Source organism: Acipenser ruthenus, chromosome 18 (genome assembly GCF_902713425.1).
Source record: "Acipenser ruthenus chromosome 18, fAciRut3.2 maternal haplotype, whole genome shotgun sequence".
NCBI classification, from domain to species: Eukaryota; Metazoa; Chordata; class Actinopteri; order Acipenseriformes; family Acipenseridae; genus Acipenser; species Acipenser ruthenus.
Window position 1 is genome coordinate 7,163,031 of NC_081206.1, and position 20,021 is coordinate 7,183,051.

The window sequence follows — 20,021 nt, forward strand, 5'->3', positions numbered from 1 at the left end:
TATATTATATATATATATGCAATAGATAAAAAAAACTATTTGACTTCACAATTATAGTTTGCTAGGCCATTTAAACTTCATGGTAATAGTAACCACAGAGCTACTTTCAGTACATTAGATCACTGAATGTGCTTGTTGCATTTGAGCGTTTATTTACTCACCAGGTGTGACTTCTTGGTAACCAGTTTTCTTTCCCCACTTTCTCAATGCAGAACTTCTGAGGGCCATTGCTCCCTAAAAAACAAACAGCCATGTGGTATGAAGCAGCCAGTGCTAGCCATCATTTAGAAAATAATATAAAAGCTGACCCTTTATATTCACACTTACCCATCAGGTCAGCAAATCCTCCAACTGGTAGCCGACATGTTCCCGTGACAAACTGCAGCAGCCTCATTCGCTTCTCATTGTCCATCTCTTTAACAAACTACAAAACAAACAAGTAGAAATAGGAGGAGCAGCACATTGCAGGGCCGCTCAAGCCAAGAGGTATCACAGCTGCACACAAAGCAGAATAAAATATCATTTCATCCTCTTTTTCTCTTGCTGAATTTATCATTGGATCGCCCTAGAATTTTCTTCCAGTCCAGAGGCAAAAGTAGTGTATACCCATTTTAAATGAGTTAATTCTCTCAATTAACAAGTACTTCCACATACCAAAAACAAACAAAAAAAAAAGCCTATAAAAAAAATATGTATTCTAAAAGGGCACAAACTAGTGCTTTTGAGAACACAGAAAACTAAAAAGATGACCAATTAATTCTTGAACCAACCTGCCAGAACCAAATGATTTGTTTGCTGCTCCTGGCATAGTGACGGTAGATTGTACTCTTCTGCCAGTCAGCCAAGTCAATCTCCTGCATTCCACAGAGAAGCACCTATGATAAACATTCACAGACATTATCCACTGCTGGTGTACACGGATTCATCCCAGGGTTCTCCAAACTGTTTTTACTGGATGCTCTACCTTTGTATAAAATATTATGTGCCACTTTAATTTCACTGTGTATATAAAAACTGAACATAAAAAGACATCAGATGGGAGTTGTAGCGTATAAGTACTGTCAAACAGACATCATCAAGCAATCTGTGGTAGTATTTTGACAGGGCAGACTCGGCAAAACTAATTTTATGCAACAAATTAATGCTCCATCATTTGAAAATCAAACACTAAATTCATGAAAAGTTCTAGCAGGCACTTATTTTTAATACAGGATAAAAAAGGAATATCTTCATAAATTTACATATCAATACACTGCTACAAAACAAGACATTTTTTTATTTTAGATTAAATGTGCATTTTCACCACTAAAGAATAGATCCTTTCTACTACTCATTCATCTTACTTCCAGCTCCTTAGCATCAAAATACTGTAGATACTGCTGTGGGAGAACTTCATTGAAGCCCTCAAAGAAAGCCTGCGTCTGCTCTTCCACACCTCTGGACAACCTCCACTCTGCTACAAGCCTAGAAAACAGAAAAAAATAAAACATTTGATTACATTGTCCACATCACATTATTATAGGACGGTTAACAAAACACACACTTCACACAGAACAGTAAACCAAAAGTAAGCAACACTAACTTTGTCCTTTCTGTATTTAAAGAAACATTAAAACACAGCTGCGAGAAACCCCATACTTGATATACTCTTCTTTATTTTCTTCTGTAACCAGTACATTGCTGCCATCTGCTTTCAGTTCATGGGTCGTGACTTCGCCTAAAATTTCTTTGTCCACAGAGAAATACATTTCCAGGCCACACTCTTCAATGTTGTTTTCCCTAGAAAAAGGAAAACATGTGGTATTAAAAACTGACAGAAAATACTTTAGTGCTGAGATGTTAAAAAACAAAAGGTCTCTGGCATAACTTACTTTATCCAGATTAGGGAGTTATAGAACTCAGGGTCTATTGATTCCAAATCATTCAGCCCCACAGGCTTGTTTAGTATGCACTTATAAAAAGGCAAGGAGAATCCTGTATCAATGAACTTTCCATGAAACAAAGCCTGAAATATAAATATATATACAGTTTTATAAATCAGCACTAAATGCCGTTAGGTGAATATACAAAAAAGGAAGAAACTCCCTCTGAAGAGAAAATTGGTACAATACAGTACAATAATGCCTCATTCAGATGAAAAGAAGGAATTAACATTTCATATACAGGTTGTCAACATACTTTCAACATTGCTAAGTATATGTTTCTTGCTGGTACAAGGGACAGTGCTTCAACACACACAGTGCTTTTGGTGTCATGGGTTCTGACATATTCATAACGGACAAGAAATTGCAGTTTCGCTCACAGAAGACAGGTGTGCAAATATAAATCTAATATCTCAAGTGTTAAGTATTAGGTCAGTATCGTCCAGAAACCAAAAAGTCATACAGTATGACCCCAATATAGAAGCCATCTAAGGTCACAAGTCGAAGTGAAGGGTACCTTATGATTTTGCCCAAGGAGTTTCTATTAAATAATATGATGCAACATCTAGGTTTATTGGAAAAAGGTTTCTGGGGTTATAAACCGTTAACGTAGCTGCAACCAATTAAAAACAAAACATGCTCCTCACAGGGAAGAGTAATAAAACCCCCACTCACCATGGCAATGAACCTGCCGATGAACTTGAAGTATTTGAGATGATCAGGGTTGATGAAGGAGGCTGGGTTGATCTGCAGGCAGTAGTTGTCCTTCCCAGCATATTCAAATAAGCAATACATGGGGTTCAGCACTTCATGGGACAGCAAAAAAAACCACTCCCTGGAAATACCCCAGATTGGCAGATCAGTCATACAAGCTAACTGTATAACCAGCCTCAATATTAGTGTTCCAAAGAGTAAACAACTAAATAAATAAAATTAGCAAAATAAAATTACCTCGCCACACCTCCATAGTCTAGACCCTCCTCTCCTGGAAAAATAATCCAGAGTCGTCTTCTAAGGTCCTGTGCATTAAAGCTCATTATCTGAAATGAACAAAAATAAAAAAAGTTATGTAAATCCATCCCAAAGTACAGTCATTCATTTTTTTTTTTTTTTAAATCTATGCGCATAGATATGGTAAAGAAGTTTTTAATTTCACTTGTCTCAAATTAAAAAGACACCAAATTAAATTTCTAGTGTAGTAATGAATCATTCAATTTGAAGAGATGGCCACAGGGTACAAAGGATTTATACTCCTGTAGTACTATTTTGTGATAGAGTGCACAGATGTAGAATGGAATGCTTAAGACTGGCTCTCCCCTGGTGAGAAATCTTAAACTCCAGCTAAGTAAACCTGTCTGAGATGGCTATAACCGTACAGCAATAAATAAATTATAATAATCTTGAGTGGACCACAGGAGATAATTACATGTTGCCATGGCTTTGTATTTAACAGATGAAACAGCCAAGTATAATTCACATATAGCATAGCCCAAACATTTTATAACTTGCTTACATGTCACTCACCTGTTGAAATGAATCTTCAAATAGTGTTTTCCTTGTTACACTGATCTTTATGTGCTGTGGCATCGATAGTTGCTACAAAATTAATTTTAAGCAAAGGATTTAATCAAGTTTAACAGTAGTTTACTTACAATCTGTAAAATGATTAATGGTCATCTACAGGAAATATAAATGAATGCACTTTTAGAAATGCAGTTCAGTCCAGAATTGCAAGTTCAGTGTTTGTTGTTACACTTGGCTTAGACTTGAACAGATCAAATAATTTGTACTCATTTTTTGTCTGTGCTTGGAGCAATTGGGTCCTGCTTGAATGGTATGCTGCGAGTAATACCATTAATGTATTTACCTGACACCAGAATCTGAAGTACTGGACTTTTGCTTTGAAGTCTCGTACATATGTAATTTGTGGCCCATTTTCTCTAAAGAAAAAACGAAACAAAAAAGAAACAAATAATGAGTCTATAAAAAAGATTTTAGTTAACCCTATCAAACTGAAACCAACATCCAAAGCTAAAACTTTTGTCTGACTATCACAGGAACCTATGCAAAGCCTCAGAATTGAAGCATGTTTGGTATAACTTTTGCTCTTTTCTGGGTTACTGATCTGCCAGTTCAGATCAATCCACTAAAAAAAAAAAACAGTGGGTGATCTCCAATAACAACAACAGAACAATGTTCAATTACGAAAGCTGTTTGGAAAGAAAGTGACCACTCCAGAAACTGCATCATTGAACAATTAAGTTGTTATACTAGCTTAGAAAATTACATTAAGTAAAAATAAATTTAAAATGCAAACAGATATAGCTCTTCTATTGTACTTTTGGGATGATTATAAAAAAAAACCCCAAAAAAACAAAAACAAAAAACAAACAAAAAAAAAACACATGCCTCTGCTGATGGAAATTACCAGTAGAAGAGGCTGTAAAGGGTGCAAATCACACTTTCTGAAGTATATTATTAATAAATCAATGACTAACATGGCAATTATCCAGGACATAGAGTGCTATGGATTGTTACAATTTAGTGTTGTAGATGCCTAGAAAGACCATACACTCTAAAATAAACAACGATATGCACTAGGATAAAAGCCAGACCTGTATCTGTAAGTTTATATGTGGAGAGTTCAATAATATGGGATTTTACCTGTCATATCTAGATTAGTTTGCTGATGCACTTCATCTACAATGTTACTCACAGGGATGACTTTCCAGTTCGAGGATCCATGTACGTTGTAGTTCTTCTATTGTGATCCACAAAGTATGGAATACCGTCAACTGTAAACCTCATCTCCCAACCCTCTGGCAATGGCTTATCATTCAGAAGGCTGCATCAAAAAACAAATCAACTAACTTTCAATATTGGTAACATTTTTAAATAGTAAATTATATTGTATGCAAACTTGTATCTGCACTAACATAGCAAAACTAACATTTTACCGTATCTATCTAAAAAGGATGTTTAAAGAAGTTTCATGTCATTGTAAGCTCTTTAGCCAAAGATGCTTGATCAAATTTGCAAATGTGTAACAGACACATCTAAATCTAAACACATGCTTTGAGAAAATAGCCAACAATGTTCCAAAGCCCTTTGCTTCTCAAAACAAAATAGGCTGATATTATATTACATGTTAGAAGCAACGTAAATCAACAGTTTAGTTGAGTATTATTTTGTATACACAGTGTGCCTAATGTATTTGCAGAGCTTACCTGACTGCAAGTCAATATATAGCAGTAGTTACCATAACACCTTTCCAATTCTTAAATACTCACCCTTGGGTTCGTGGGTCTTCCCATTGGGTTTTGCGGGTGGTGTGATGAACGAAGTACACTCTGCCATTTGTGTCTGTTCTTTTCTCTATATTAAAAAGTAGACAAACATATACATACAGCTATTTAAAAAATGTTATTGTTTTTAGCTCTATTTTAGGAATTTTTTTTTGCCTTCTCGTTTCTCGAATATGGATACATATATATATATATATATATATATATATATATATATATATATATATATATATATATATATATATACACACACATATACATATAATGTATCAATGTTATATATCTATATAGAGATGGGAAGTCAACTCTAAAGTGAAACATTTACAATGCAGACTATTTACAACATATAAAAATAAAAAAATGTTGAAAAGCACTTAATAAACTTAAGTCATGTCTTACCCCATCCATGTGGTAAAGGCCCAAGTGGATCAAATTCTTTATTCGGTGCAGGTGAAACTTGATCCTGCTGCATAAAAGGAGCAAAAACCAAAGAAAAAAATTATAGGTTTAGCATGTTAGACCTATTATGAAGACAGATTTACAAACTTCACATTATTAAAAGGGTACATGTGAAAGGAGTCTCCATCTTACCCCAACTATAAACCTCTGGTTAAACTGCTGCATGGCTCCCTGCAGCTGGTTCCGCTGTAGCTGCCATTGCTCATAGTTCCTCACCGACTCTATTGTAGGGCGCTGCCAGGTTGTTGACCTGGTGATGTGGTCAACATAATATATTCTACCCATAGGGTCAACACGGCGTTCCCAGCTTGCAAGAGGGAAAGACAATGAGAATGACAATGACTGTAATAAACTAATACAAAATGAAAACAACGGCACACACAGTCTAACCTGTATTAACGACCACCAGTTTATAGTAGCCACTCCGATAAAAAAGCCAGTGTAAAAACTATTTTCTAGGTCAGAATTACCTGTATATAAATTGACCTCATGTCACATTCTATGACCTTTTGCTCAACTACAAATACAATGAAATATTGATTATTGTTGAAATCATTTTTGTGCTCAGCGTCTCTACCTATACACCACCCCTTTCACCCTTAAAATGTTTTGAAACAAAGAAATATGATTGAATAGATACTGTATGATGACATTAAACTGGTATACTGTGTTAAATATGAATACAAGCTTGTAGTCCCTTTAAGAAAGAATTGTGACCAAGATATAATTCTGTAGTTTGTTATAAATGGTATCCATTTCAAAATACCCCAAAAGCAGATTCTGACATTCCATTGCTTACCCAGGAGGGAGGGGCTCAGGCCTTTCCCAGGTTGTCCTCTTTTCAATGTGATCTACAAAATAAACACGGCCATTCTGGTCTACTCTCTGCTCCCATCTTTTAAAAACAAAAACACTACATAAACATAATGTTATTTCCCCCACAAATAACCCATAATGGAAAGTCGTTGCTATAGCAACAATGAGTAAATACACATTGCATGTTTACATATTTATCTGACCACACCCTTCAAATGACACTACATCTAACTGATAAAGGACTCAATTGTCAGCGAAGACGTGACTGATAATGACATCACAACTCATGAATATTCTTTTGGAGCTCTGCACTGAGTGCCTTTCAGTGGGTTCAGTAGCATTCCTGTTTATGTTACATGCAAAGTTCAGTACACAGAAGACAAACAATTGGGCACTAACTTGGGGAAAACAAATCATGAGAGAAGTATGTGGATAATCCTCTCTATATAAAAAGATAAACATCTAGAGGAAAATGTACAAAAAGCAAACAGGAAAATGTTTTTTTTACATCACAACAATAATGATTCAGGCCTGTGTCTCCTCTCCACATGAGAGTTTGAGCCCTTACCCAGGAGGGAGAGGTCCTGTATTGACTGGGCCGACTCTGGCAGTGGAGTTCTTGGGCGGTCCGGCACCTGGCGTCCCATAGTCAGGTAATGCAGATCTAGGTGGTGGTAACTCAGGACCCCCAGGGGAGGGCACCACAAGACTTACAGAAGGTTCAGAGCTGGAAAGATCACTAGAAGATAAATTCTCAGGTGTGATGGACAAAGTCCCATTGGTAGAGACTGGAAGAAAAATGAACATATATTTACAATCAATATAAAAGGACTTAAAACATATCTATCTATCTTGACACATATAGAATTTAGGTACAATAAGCCAAGTTCACCTAGAATTCATTCAAGCACTGTGTTTTTCTAATGGAAAGAAAATGGTTAAACTGATTTCTATTATGTTTACTGTTGATCTTTAAACTGCAGCAGTACAGTATCTTCCATTGATAATATAATGGGCTCCATGCAGTGTGTCAGCAGGCAGGTACCTGATGAGGCTGGTCTCTGTGGTGTTGGTGGTGGAGGACGAGAAGGTCTGGGGGGGCGCAGAGGTCTGGAACCTCCTGCAGAGAGAGATGGAGAATCTGTGCCATTCACTGCCCCATCGTTTGTGTCAGCCATGTCTTCAATGCTTTCAGCTGAGGGAGAAGCGTCTCTGCTTGTCCTAGAATACACACAATACTTTTGGTCACTTTAGAGGAATTTCAGGAAAAGGAAGACAAACTGAAAAAAGCTTTTTTTTTTGTTTAAATGTTGCCAATTATTTTTATTATTTTCTCCCAATTTGTCCAATTATTTTTTTAGGCTCAGCTCACCACTACCCCTGCGTTGACTCAGGAGGGCGAAGATGAACACATGCTGTCCTCCGAAGCGTGTGTCGTCAGCCGACCGCTTTTTTTTTTTCCACACTGCGGACTCACCATGTAGCCACCCAAGAGCTACAGCGTCGGAGGACAACGCAGCTCTCGGGCAGGTTACCGGCAAGCCCGCAGGTGCCCGGCCAGACTACAGGGGTCGCTGGTGAGCGGCGAGCCGAAGACACCCTGGGCCAAACTAGGTTCTAGGATTATTGACATGGAATCGTATAGGTCACACTGCTGCCTATCTTCCTTTGACTTTAGTAATGTTTTGTTATTTAAACATAATTCGATATAAATTATTGCAGAAACAATGTCTTACCTAAAAACACCACTGTTTCTTTGTGAATCCCCATTCTGCATCGTACCTAAAAAAAAAAAAAAAAAAAAACATAATGAAAAGGAAATAAAAAGAATTTAAAGAATGCAAACAAAATTAAGCTCTTATCTCTAACCAGGAAAAGCACTCCTAGAAAAACACAAGGTAATTTACTTTCAGTACACAGCAAAATTTACATCTCAGTGTTGGGCAAATAATTCTGTTTCTCAAACAGCGATTCCATTATGTGCATGTTTTGCTTCAATTTGCATTTTATGAGTTTATACACTAGTGTTAAATTACCCCAATATCAGCTGAAGTCAGTTGTTAACCTTGGAAATATACCCAACTGACCCATCAAATAATTGATATCCAACATAAACAAGACCACTCTAGCAAGCTATTTGGGACTGGCTACAAAACCTGTCTTCTTAAACCACAGTGCAGCAGGTTAAGAGACTCAAAGACTTATAAACTGCAGTGAAAGCGCCGATGCACACTTTTAATAAATAATACAAACAAAACACAGGAACAAATAAACAGGCCAAAAACAAAATACAAGAATGTAGGCTGGGCATTCGCCTTCACTAAACACAAAACCACAAGATACAGAGACACAGTAACAACACACAAACTCACCCACCAACTCCTCTCTCTTAATGGAACCCTAGGCTCTCCTTTTACAGAATGTGGCTACTCCCAATTATCACCAATTATTCCATTACGGAGCAGCCACATTCTCACATGTTTTTGGCAGGGACAGGAATTAACCCCATCCCTACCAACCACCACCAAACTACACATAAACACCAATAGTATTTACAGGCAGAGCTCTTGCTCTGCCATACACAGGAAAAGAACATTGAGTCTGCATATGTTCTGCAGAAACATCAGATTCAGATAGCAGTATTAGTTTAGGGATTCATCTGTTTAAAAAAAAATAAATAATAAAAAAAAAGACAATTCGGTAACAAGTCTAAAGTAATGAGGCTAAAACAAAAACTGAAGCAGTTATATGAGGGAACCTCACACATATAAATCAAAATATTAAAAGTAGCCTTCAAGTACATTAGAAATAACATGCAATAAAACAGGATATTTTGAAATCTCCTCACTTGGGGCTAGGGTGTTGATATCCACAGATGCAAACATTTCTGGATCGACCTGCATCCCATCAAGACAAACAGACAAATCTCCAACAACCTCTGATGGGTCCTTGTCGCTGCAGAGCTGTAGTGTCTCGACCACCTCGGAAACTGAACATTAAAAACACACACAAGCAAGAAGCAATCTGTGACATCTTTATTGGTCTTTTTATACAGGTTTATATCTTCACGGTAAAACCAAAAACAAACTCAGAGACAAACTTTTCGGCTTGTGCCTTCAACAGTGTAATGATTCATTTATCGATTTATATTTTTGTGATGTTTCTTTTATTTCTAAATACTGACCGCCTTTTCCTGCCTCCTAACTTCATGAGCTAAACTTCATGTTCTAAACTGCAAAATAAATAAAATAATAATACAATTTTAAAAATGGCCACAAAGGAGAATTTAAAACTTTGAAGCTGAGAAAATTAAAAAACAAGCTGCAATTTTGACTTGAAGCATTGTGATGCTTTCTAATAAGATAATAGTCTTCCGATGGTGTCTACAGCAGTTACGGAGTCGTCACACTTTTACATGTAAAGAAACATTTGCTTTCTAGTGGGTTCCGTTTCACCAGTTAATTTCCTATTCAAATCAGCACTTTTATTAGACTTGGTTTTATTGTATATGACTTCAGGGACTACAGGTGGTATAAAATGCTGTACACCATCCCCTTAAATAATTGCAAAACAAACCAGCTGCAGTTTTTGCAATTGTTCTTGTGGGTTTTTTTTTAACCCCATTTCTGCAATATTACCTAAAACATACTTACTTTTCATATTGTTGGACTTCAGAGTTTCACAGACATCCAACATGGCTATTCCTAACAAAGCATCGGATTTTAATGTTTGATGACTCCACACTTTGAAGTTCAACTTACTAAACGGAGTTACAATTCTGTGGGTAAAGAAAAGAGATGTAAACAGACAAGCATGTTGATTTTCATAAGGCAAATCTCTGTAGTAAGGGTTCCTTTAAATTGCAAAACAAAACTTACACAGTGAGAGGCTGTTTCCATTTGGGGCTGTGGGTGTTGTTACATTTTTCAGTTTTTTTCGACTGCCCATCCACTACAACCTCCACATAAGGACTGGGACCAAACCAGTTCTTTTTGTTTTCTTTCAGCTTGGCTGAAAGTACTGTTGAGAAATAATAATAATAATAATAATAATAATAATAATAATAATAATAATAATAAATATTTACATTCTGATTACACAATACAACTAACATGGGGTTTTCTCATGCAGAAATATATATGGATGTCTGATCTATGTCGTCATATGGCTTTTCTTATATAAAATTATTTCTTTCTAAAAGTTAGCCTGGAAATTTGTGTTATAGTGTGGATTTGCTTTCACACAGAAATTAGCATACATAAAATCAGCAGAATATTTCATTATTAATTACTTGCATCAATTTGTTGAAAATGTTTTAAAAAAAATAACACAAAAAATACCAAAATTAAACAAAATGATTACTCATAGCAGAGCCAACCTCACAATAAAACAAAATGTTAAATTAAAATGCTCTTACAACAAATTTTACTAAAACACTAAAAACACATGCTGTCAAATATATTAATGTTTTAAACTTCTTTAATTTCCATAAGAACAACCTGTGTTGCCATATGAACAGGCAGGGTATCAAATAAGGACAACCAACATACCTGTTATGGGATAACCCATCTATCTTCATAACAGATTGACCAATGGTGTATATAACAGCAGAAATAATTAAACCATTTAGGCACGTTCAACATTTGGTTGCAAACAAATGAATCCAGAGACTGCCTGAGATTCCCTGACACGTGACGTTTATCCAAATGAAAGAGTTCATACACAAACACGCAAAACAAATTACTAAAGTATTCATTTTGTCTCTAGTTGGAGAAAAGTGCAGTCAAGATATATTCACTCTGGTGGAAAACCAGCTGTTCTTGCTCTTATTTTAATAAGGTGTATTCTAACCTTTCCTCAAAAGCATACTTTCTTTGCAATGAGTTACTGTACCTTTGTTTCCATCGAAAAAAATCAATGGAAAAGTATCAAACTTTGTTTAATTAAAGCAAAAAGAAAAAAAAAAACAGTAGTTTGGTAATTACAGTAGTATCCCATGATGTACTTGGTTCAGGCTATTTCATGACACAAGTTTAACTGTTCAGTTTTGAGCATTACAGTAAAATCTGCTTTACTGTAAGGAACTTACATCTGAGAGTTTTTCAAATGTATTCATGAATAAAGTCTTTTGATGCATCAGTGCACCAAGGTGTTACAAAATGGAAAATGACAATAACTTTAGTGAACATTAACTGCTGTGTATTATTACAAGCCCACCTGTGATCTGAAGCTGTGCTTTCATTGTAAACCCATTTACAGAGTCTGATCTGGAACCACTGCAGGCCATAGCGCAGGACTGGGTAATGAACCTAAACACAGACAGGGGGGAAAATACATACGTTTAATAAATGATCAATGTATTTACTGTTGCAGGTACCAGTAATTACAATAAACGTCACTATAAACCATGTGAGGTGATGAAACAAACATGTACAACAACTAATTAAAATATGATGCTAATATTTAACGGCTGCTCAACTGAGAAAGGAATTCTTATTTTTTATAAAAAAACCTACATAAATACTAAAAAGATAACTTGTTAAATTCTTGAGATTTCAAGGATTATTTTATTTGGTTGGGGATTAAATGAATTTCTTAAATCAGTTCTACTGAGAAAAGAAGTTGAACATGCAAGGTTGATCTGCTCATGTGTGAATAGGTCAGAGATTGTTAAATGTTGTCTAGTCACACAGACAATGCAAAGGAAAAGCATGTAGGCATGGGGAAAATAGAAAAAGTGAGAGAAAGTAGAGGAAGATAGGGAAGTATGTTAGTAACGGCTTCTGCAAAGCATAATGTAATAGTGCACCAAATACGGCCAATATCTCAATATCTGGAAGGCAAAAAGTCACATGAACAATATACTGTAGCTATATTAGATTTTGTCAGGGACTTCCATAACACTGAAAATATGAAGTTGGCGCAGGGAATGGTAGTGTCCTCTTCCTTTGGAGTTTTCCAATAAAAAGCCGCAGTTCATGTTCTGTTCACAATCTGAAATGGTGCTGTGTACCGGGGCTCATGACTTGAAACGCAAAGCATGCATGGCAGTTCTGATTAAATAGTTTGTAAACATGAAGTTAAAATAATAAGTGTGTGAAATATATCATTGACATTCGTTTTTACTGGGCAACAGCGGAACTTGACTGAACAAAACTGATCGTTTTTACTGTCACACATAAGAACTTAACTGAGACTGGTGTTGACATGTACACAGTGTATGATACAAAACGGGGAAAGTCACCACAGCTTATTTATAACCATGCCACAGAACAAATTCTGGTACATGCTTCCTTGGTCAGAGACTGCACCCTGAATGCCAACAAAAGCATAGCTGTCCACACAAAACTGGTTAATCAGGTCAATAATTATGTTACTATGTTCTGAAAAATGAAAGAATGGTGCTAAAGAAAACCATAGTCTGAAAGATAAAATGACCAGCATAAATTAGAATTCAAATTGGGTGCAATGGGACCATGTACCTGTAACTTTTACTGTAACCTATACAGTACTGTACTGGAATGCATAAGACCAGAAATATACTGCAAGTAGTAGGGTTGGAACTAGCTTAGTTGGAACAATAATCAATAATATCTATAATCACGATAATTTTATCACGTTGAAAAATTATCGATAATCATAATTATCGTCCGTGAGCCAATGAAGCAGGAAGAGGCTGTGCACTGAGCAGTAAGAGGCACTGAACTCTCTGCCTGAGGCGTAAAACATGATCTGTGTGTGTGAGCACTGCGCACATTGGGAAGTTAAGTATTGATTTTAAACAACATGCTTTTAACTTTACGTCATGGTTTCATTTTGATAAGTTGTACACTGGCAAAGCATGGCTGGTTTTCTAACATAAAAACACAATATTGTTGTATGTTAAATAAATTAAAAAAAAATGCTAGCTCACTGTAAAGTTACTGTAGAAAAGTGGAACTTCTGACTATTAAACATTTTGACACCATTGGCAAACATGTAATATAGCCTAAACAATGTGTTGCTTCTGTTTCTTCTTTATTTTAAACTAAAGACATGAGTACTACTGCAGCCTATGCACTGCATGGGGAAAAATAAGTGGGTGCTCAGGACCCTCGTGTGGGTGTGTGGGTGTGGGTGTCTGTGGGTTTATATCTGTTCCCATGGCGTTGCTATTGTGAAAAAGGGTACTTGCATAAACAGAAGAGCGATAACTTTTAATGGAAGGATAGGCGGTTTATTATGAAAGTAAACATTCTCGAATTAACATAAATGTTTAAATATGAAAAAATGTATGTATTATTTTACAGGAAAACTACATAATTTATTAATATACAAATTACAATAGGTATATTTTTGTACTCACGTTTGTTCTGGGCACCTACCAGAAATTTAAAAACTCAACGCATACACTGTCTAGTTTGTTTTACTTCTAAACTCAGTTACTTAGACTGCCGATTGTCATGCTGCTCAAGTATAAATTTTATAAATTACAATAATTTTAAATATTTTATTTTCCACTGATAATCACGATTATGGTGAGAACTTACAGACGACAATCAATAGCTGAAAATGTCATTATTGTTCAACCCTAGTAAGTAGCCATCTCACCAGGATGGGAAAGACCTCACAGTATTTTAGACAGGTAATACACTTCTACAATCATATAATTTTACAGATAAAAAAAACCCCAACAAAATAAAATAAAAGTGAATATTTTGTTTTATTTAACTATTTGACAAAGAAACCACACTGTTTACTACAGAATTCACTAACTGTTGCAGTTAATGAAGTGTTGGAAAATTGCTCCCCAAACCAAGCTAATAGGAAAATAAACAGGCACACCAAGATTTTTAAGGAAACCTCGCCTTTATTCATGAGTCAGTGTACCCAGAGTAAATGACGCATGTATGACACATCTTCACACAGACATGTATGCAACAAAACTTGTCCTGATTTTTCCACTTTAAAGTTAGCGTATACAGTACAGGTATGTGGATTATGTGGGTTTACAGGTTGTTTCTTTGATTGTAAGCTAAAAATAAAAAAGAAGCCTGTAGATTCTACAGTGCATGAATCAGTATGTTGGTAGTGGTTAAAATGATGCGGGTCAGGTTACAGCAAACCAACATCACAGTTCTCTTGCTTAGAGTGTGGTCACTATTTAACCGGGCATGCATATATACTGACTTTCACATTCTACTCTGAAAGCATATAAATGAACAATAGTGACACATTTTCAAAAGTTGATCCAATACTATATGAATGATTACTGTAAACTGCACTGTAGTGCAGAATGACCCAAAAGCACAATATTTCTTTCAAAATGTTTTCACAAGAAATTTAAAACAGACCAGAATGGCTAGATGCATGCCACATGGCACATTTTACATTAAACAGTGCCAAACCAATATTATTCTGAAAGCTACAATAGAGACCGATGTCATATCTGATGTGCAGAGGAACTGCAAACCGTTGCATGTAACCAAATCATCGTCATTTTCTTCTGTATACAGTGTATAAAACAGCCCAAATCTATTTCAACTGGAAGTGGCATGTTTGCTTGGGTTTCTGGCACTAGGGCTAGAGTAAACTAGAAAAAGGAGGTTTAGTGAACAAAGACAAGCATCACCTGGGGCATAAAGTATGGGGGTAGGATAACTTGAGTTCATTGTTTGTACTGTAAGCATTTATTAAAATGGTTAGTAAGAAAAAAAAAGTATCATATGAGCAAAACTGGAAATTTTGTGGCATTTTCACTCCTGATAATCATAAAAAAAGAGCTGTGTACCAACTGTAAGGTACTGGGTTATATTTTAATGTTCTAAACAGTGGCAGATTTTCACTACTTAAGTGGACCCATAAATGACTCCTAAACCCAGCTATGTCACAGCGTGTGCTCTGTAGCACATCACATTTTCCATAAGAGAACCGCTTGTCCAGTTTTTCTACGAAACTTGCTGTTCATCTGTCACCCCGACTGTCTTTCTGTATGTCATTTAGTTTATGTGATACTCGTAGCTGAAAAGCCGGCATCTGTCTTTTAAAAACAAATAAGTTCCCCTCAATAATTGAACTATGGGAATACTCCCACTCACTCACCTAAAGTACAGTAAAATACTGAGGTGCATATTCTTAACTGTCTATCCAATTTTTACATTTTTCCAGCCTTTTACATCAGTCGCTGAACCTCTATGAAATATTTTTTATATTCTTTCAATAAGCCAAAATACATCTGCAGTATTAGTGACCTGTGAGTCTCACATTTGGAGTTATGAAATGTGGGATTTAAATGTAAAATGTACTAAAGCATTGTCAAGGGAAATCATGTTGTCTCATTACACACACCCGGGTGACAACAGTACAAGTGGCACTAGCAGTCCCTGCTAAGCCCGGTCATTTCTAGTCAGTGTCAGTGGCTGGCAGAGAAGAAAATGCAAGATGATAAAACAAAGTGTACTTAATTGTTTAAAGATATCTGGGGAATTTGAACAATTTTTCTATTTCCTGGAATAAGGATATCTTAAGAACCTCTGTGAATAATGAATTATTATTATTATTATTATTATTATTATTTTATTTATTTCTTAGCAGACGCCCTTATCCAGGGCGACTTTCAATTGTTACAAGATATCACATTATGTTTACATACAATTACATTATTTTTTACACATTATGTGTAAATCATGAATAAGGGTGCCACGTTTGTTCATTTGTTAAGATAATATGAGTAGGGTAATTTTTTGGAAATGAAAGCAGACCCATTACGGATTTCCATTACAATCAATAGCTTAATGTGATAGAAATGAAGATAAAAGACATGTGAGATGTCCCCTTAATATTATACATCACCAGTAACAGCTTAAAGAACATAATTGAAGCCATAAATATCATGCAAAAGTAGTTCTGCACAACCATGTAGATATAGGCTACTTTGTGTTTAGGAATACCTGAATCTAAAACTTTAAACTATTTGATTTTTATTTTAATGTATTTATTTTCCATGCAAATAATGAATGTGGGCTATTTACTCCAGACGAATTGTGCACAGCAATAGGTGGCTATGATCTTCAAAGCTGTTATTTTTTTCTTCTTCATAATATTTTACCAATGGCTTGTGTGAAATAATTCTGAACAGTGGTTGTGCAGGGTCGCCAGTTGCATCACAACTGTCCTGTTAGTGTGGTGAACCCTATGGACCCAATCTCTGAGCCCTACACTGGAATCCTTTTCTTCATTGCATGTGGTTATGCATCATCAACCACAGAGGAACAGCTCTTCAGCTGATACAAACCAACATGGTCTTAAACCAACATTAAGTAAATAACATTAACGAGTATCCCATGGCATACTGTTGTGTCAATAACAGTTTGATCCATTCTAGGTTTTACCAGGCTATGTTTAATAATCCACACAGCACATGGGTGTCTAACTATGCTTACAATAAACCCTGAAAATGACAATCAAATGCACTGATTCTGCTTTAACATACATTATTTCCATATCAACACAAGAACATGTAATTCACACAGGAACGGTACGCAATATGCTGTACTAGCAAAATGTTGCTGTTTTCTCTTTTGGGACTTAAATCATTTAATATGCAGAAACCCAACTGCACAATGCAGCACAAGCAAATATATTATTTCGAGTTGAAACATTAGAACAGGAATTAAGAGACAACGATACTCAGTGTTTGGATTATTATTTTGAATCTTTATAATTATATATATAATTGTAAATATCAGACTTCAGTCTATGTTTATTGCACTAAAAGCCAAGACTGACAATATAAATAATTATGCAATAATTAGAATGCAGTCAGTACCACTCAAACTACTGTTCATTTTAAAACAACATACAAATCTCGTAATATATCTTAATTACGTTAATCTCAACCGCCTAAGTATTGACTGGATTCCGGGACACAGACCTGTAATGTATTTCGCTGTACAGTACTCCGAAGTGTAAAATACAATAGATGACAGCTATTTTGACAACCCCCTATTAATCTGACGTAGTTTTAAAATCGACATAAATGCTACACACTTATTTAGGGTTATTCTGTTTAACTCGAGTCTCCAATCCGGTTTGGGGACTTCGGACGCGTAGTTAGTTACCGGTAGTACTAGAACTAGTACACATAAAACCATTGTCGCAGTCAACAGACGTATAACATCGAATTGTAATCCTGTAAAACACACATGTGTTGCTTACCCCAGGAGATGTTATTAAGTGTGGTGTATCTTTTATAGTTCCTTAACGTATATATTCCGATTTGTTTTGGTTTCCACTCCAGTTCACTCCAAGAAGGAAACTTCCACCATCTTCGTAACCTTCTCACGTCACAAACGTGAGGTGCGGCGCACGCACTGCAAGCTCATCCCCAACCCCCACCAAGCTATTCCTGCCAACTGATTGGATACAGAGACCGGCAGTCGGGTTTCCGATTGGTTGAGGCGAATTTGTATCTGTTGTTTATTGGTTTTGGTTAAGTCGGCCCTTCGACTCATTTGATTTGATATACGTTTAAGGATGTAGGTAAAAATAGGCGTTTTTGTACTTAAGAAACAAAAGGAAAACACAGACTAGAAAATGATATATGCACTTTTCAAATGAATACACTAACGTGTAAATATCTGGCGGCAAGTCACTGTTGTGTGTTAATATTGAACTGTGGCGTTAGCAGTACTGAGTGAGATTCAAGCGGATTTGTGGGTAACTTTGGCATCCATTTAACTAAATTATTTAGAACAAGGGAGATCGCAGTAGGAATGACGTACACAGGTGAAAGAGTTCAAAATATTTTCAACAGGATGAATCTACACAGACACATCATCATCAGCAACAAAATTGCAAGCACTCCTATTGGCGACCATGCCTAACCGTTCTCTGCATGATCTGACTGTTCTTGTTTTAAAGGGCAATTTTATGAAACACACGCGACAGGAGAACTAGAACCAAAATGTATACAACTGGACAAAAAAAAAACAAAAAAAAAAAACAACAAAGTACTCTAGGGATAGTGGTTGCATACCTCATTGCAACTTATGATAGTTGTGAATCTGCAGTAGGTGCTACAGCTGAAGAAGGACTTGTAGTCCGAAACGTTCTGATATATAAAATAATAATAATAATAATAATAATAATAATAATAATAATAATAAAATATTCACATTATACCTAAATTACCTTTTACTTATATATATATATATATATATATATATTAACAAGTGCACAAAGTACAACATAAATACAAAAGTATTTATTATTGTTGATGTTTTATCTTTTTATTTTTTTATTTTTATTGATTTATTATGTTATATATTTATTTTATTGTATTCTTCCTTTTTTCATGTATTAGTACATACTGTTACCATTTTTTTCTGATTTGCATATATTCCGATTTGTTTTGGTTTAATTGATGTATTCATTTTGTCTATGTTATTGTCATTGCTTGTTTATTGTGTGGCCACACGTCCTGTTTTGTTTTGACACAACATTTTTCTTTGCAGTATTAGAATATTGTAGTGATTCAAAATGGGTTCTTTGTTTTTGTAAAGATCTGATGACACATTTGTCACCTGAAGAAAACACATCTGAGGTCTTGAAAGCTTGTGATTAATTATTGTTTAGTCAGGCCAATAAAATATATCACATCTCCTTCTCTTTGTCTAACAGGATTCAGAAATGCAGATACATTAATTATACATCATTGGGATTGCAGTCATATCTACATTCCGTTTCTTACATTATTATTATTATTATTATTATTATTATTATTATTATTATTATTATTATTATTATATTATTTTAAATCACCAGTCCAAATGATAGCAGGAAACAAATGAGGATGATCAAACAATTTGCTTACACTAACAACTGAAAAACAAACTAGAATAATATTACAGTATTATAATATGTTTTAAACCCTCACACAGATTCACTTGATTCAGTCAGCAGGTCTTTGGAATAAGAACTCTCAAGTGCAGCAGATGCAAACTGAAATAAATACACTTTTACTGACAATACTACAATTATCTTCCATGTTTTAAAATAAAATATATTGGCCTATTTTTCAGGCAGAGAATTTTGCTTCCCCTCTTTTTTTGAGGAATAATTAATTTAGAGTGGACAGGTGATGTCAAATGAGTGAGAGAGTTTTCACGCAGATTTCTGATTCAGGATTCAATTGCAAAGGCTGGGCTCATTACATCACAGGCTCAGGTTGAGATCAGAGATCAAGAACATTGTTGGTATAGTTTGACTCCAGTATTTATGTCTATCTTTTAGCTGCCAACTCGTCCAAATTGTCACTGCATCCTCTCTTGCTTATGTGGTTACCGTGTGTTTGAAACTCTCATCCTGGAGTCTGCCCTAGCAAACTCATTGAACAGGCCTACAGAAAGTTGCAATATGCATATTAAAACTCACAGGAGCGTGTCATTTTAAAACATTCAAAGCACTTTTTCTATTATTGTCTTTGTAATGGCAAGTAGGCAAATCCAAATGCATGATGAAGCTGCCTCTTCATAGCTTA

General features: G+C 35.5%; 1 protein-coding gene across 2 annotated transcripts in view; it reads right to left on the reverse strand.

The window, feature by feature from the left end:
- LOC117421712 (E3 ubiquitin-protein ligase Itchy-like) overlaps positions 1 to 17,913 on the reverse strand; it is a 21,743-nt gene extending 3,830 nt beyond the window's left edge. Inside the window, exons 1-23 of one of the 2 annotated variants that reach the window (XM_058991064.1) lie at positions 17,699 to 17,913; positions 11,720 to 11,811; positions 10,381 to 10,522; positions 10,156 to 10,280; positions 9,351 to 9,491; positions 8,239 to 8,284; positions 7,548 to 7,723; positions 7,071 to 7,290; positions 6,486 to 6,581; positions 5,819 to 5,993; positions 5,627 to 5,690; positions 5,213 to 5,297; positions 4,639 to 4,767; positions 3,790 to 3,862; positions 3,447 to 3,518; positions 2,874 to 2,962; positions 2,598 to 2,757; positions 1,872 to 2,005; positions 1,639 to 1,779; positions 1,344 to 1,464; positions 771 to 875; positions 328 to 424; positions 162 to 234 (exon numbers count right to left, since the gene is read on the reverse strand). In XM_058991064.1, the coding sequence (XP_058847047.1) occupies positions 162 to 234; positions 328 to 424; positions 771 to 875; positions 1,344 to 1,464; positions 1,639 to 1,779; positions 1,872 to 2,005; positions 2,598 to 2,757; positions 2,874 to 2,962; positions 3,447 to 3,518; positions 3,790 to 3,862; positions 4,639 to 4,767; positions 5,213 to 5,297; positions 5,627 to 5,690; positions 5,819 to 5,993; positions 6,486 to 6,581; positions 7,071 to 7,290; positions 7,548 to 7,723; positions 8,239 to 8,284; positions 9,351 to 9,491; positions 10,156 to 10,280; positions 10,381 to 10,522; positions 11,720 to 11,789 (2,534 nt within the window). In that variant the 5' untranslated portion in view covers positions 11,790 to 11,811; positions 17,699 to 17,913. Of the gene's footprint in view, positions 1 to 161; positions 235 to 327; positions 425 to 770; positions 876 to 1,343; positions 1,465 to 1,638; positions 1,780 to 1,871; positions 2,006 to 2,597; positions 2,758 to 2,873; positions 2,963 to 3,446; positions 3,519 to 3,789; positions 3,863 to 4,638; positions 4,768 to 5,212; positions 5,298 to 5,626; positions 5,694 to 5,818; positions 5,994 to 6,485; positions 6,582 to 7,070; positions 7,291 to 7,547; positions 7,724 to 8,238; positions 8,285 to 9,350; positions 9,492 to 10,155; positions 10,281 to 10,380; positions 10,523 to 11,719; positions 11,812 to 17,698 lie in introns of both variants that reach the window. The other variant, XM_058991063.1, reaches the window with a different exon arrangement.
- Positions 17,914 to 20,021: the final 2,108 nt, after the last annotated feature.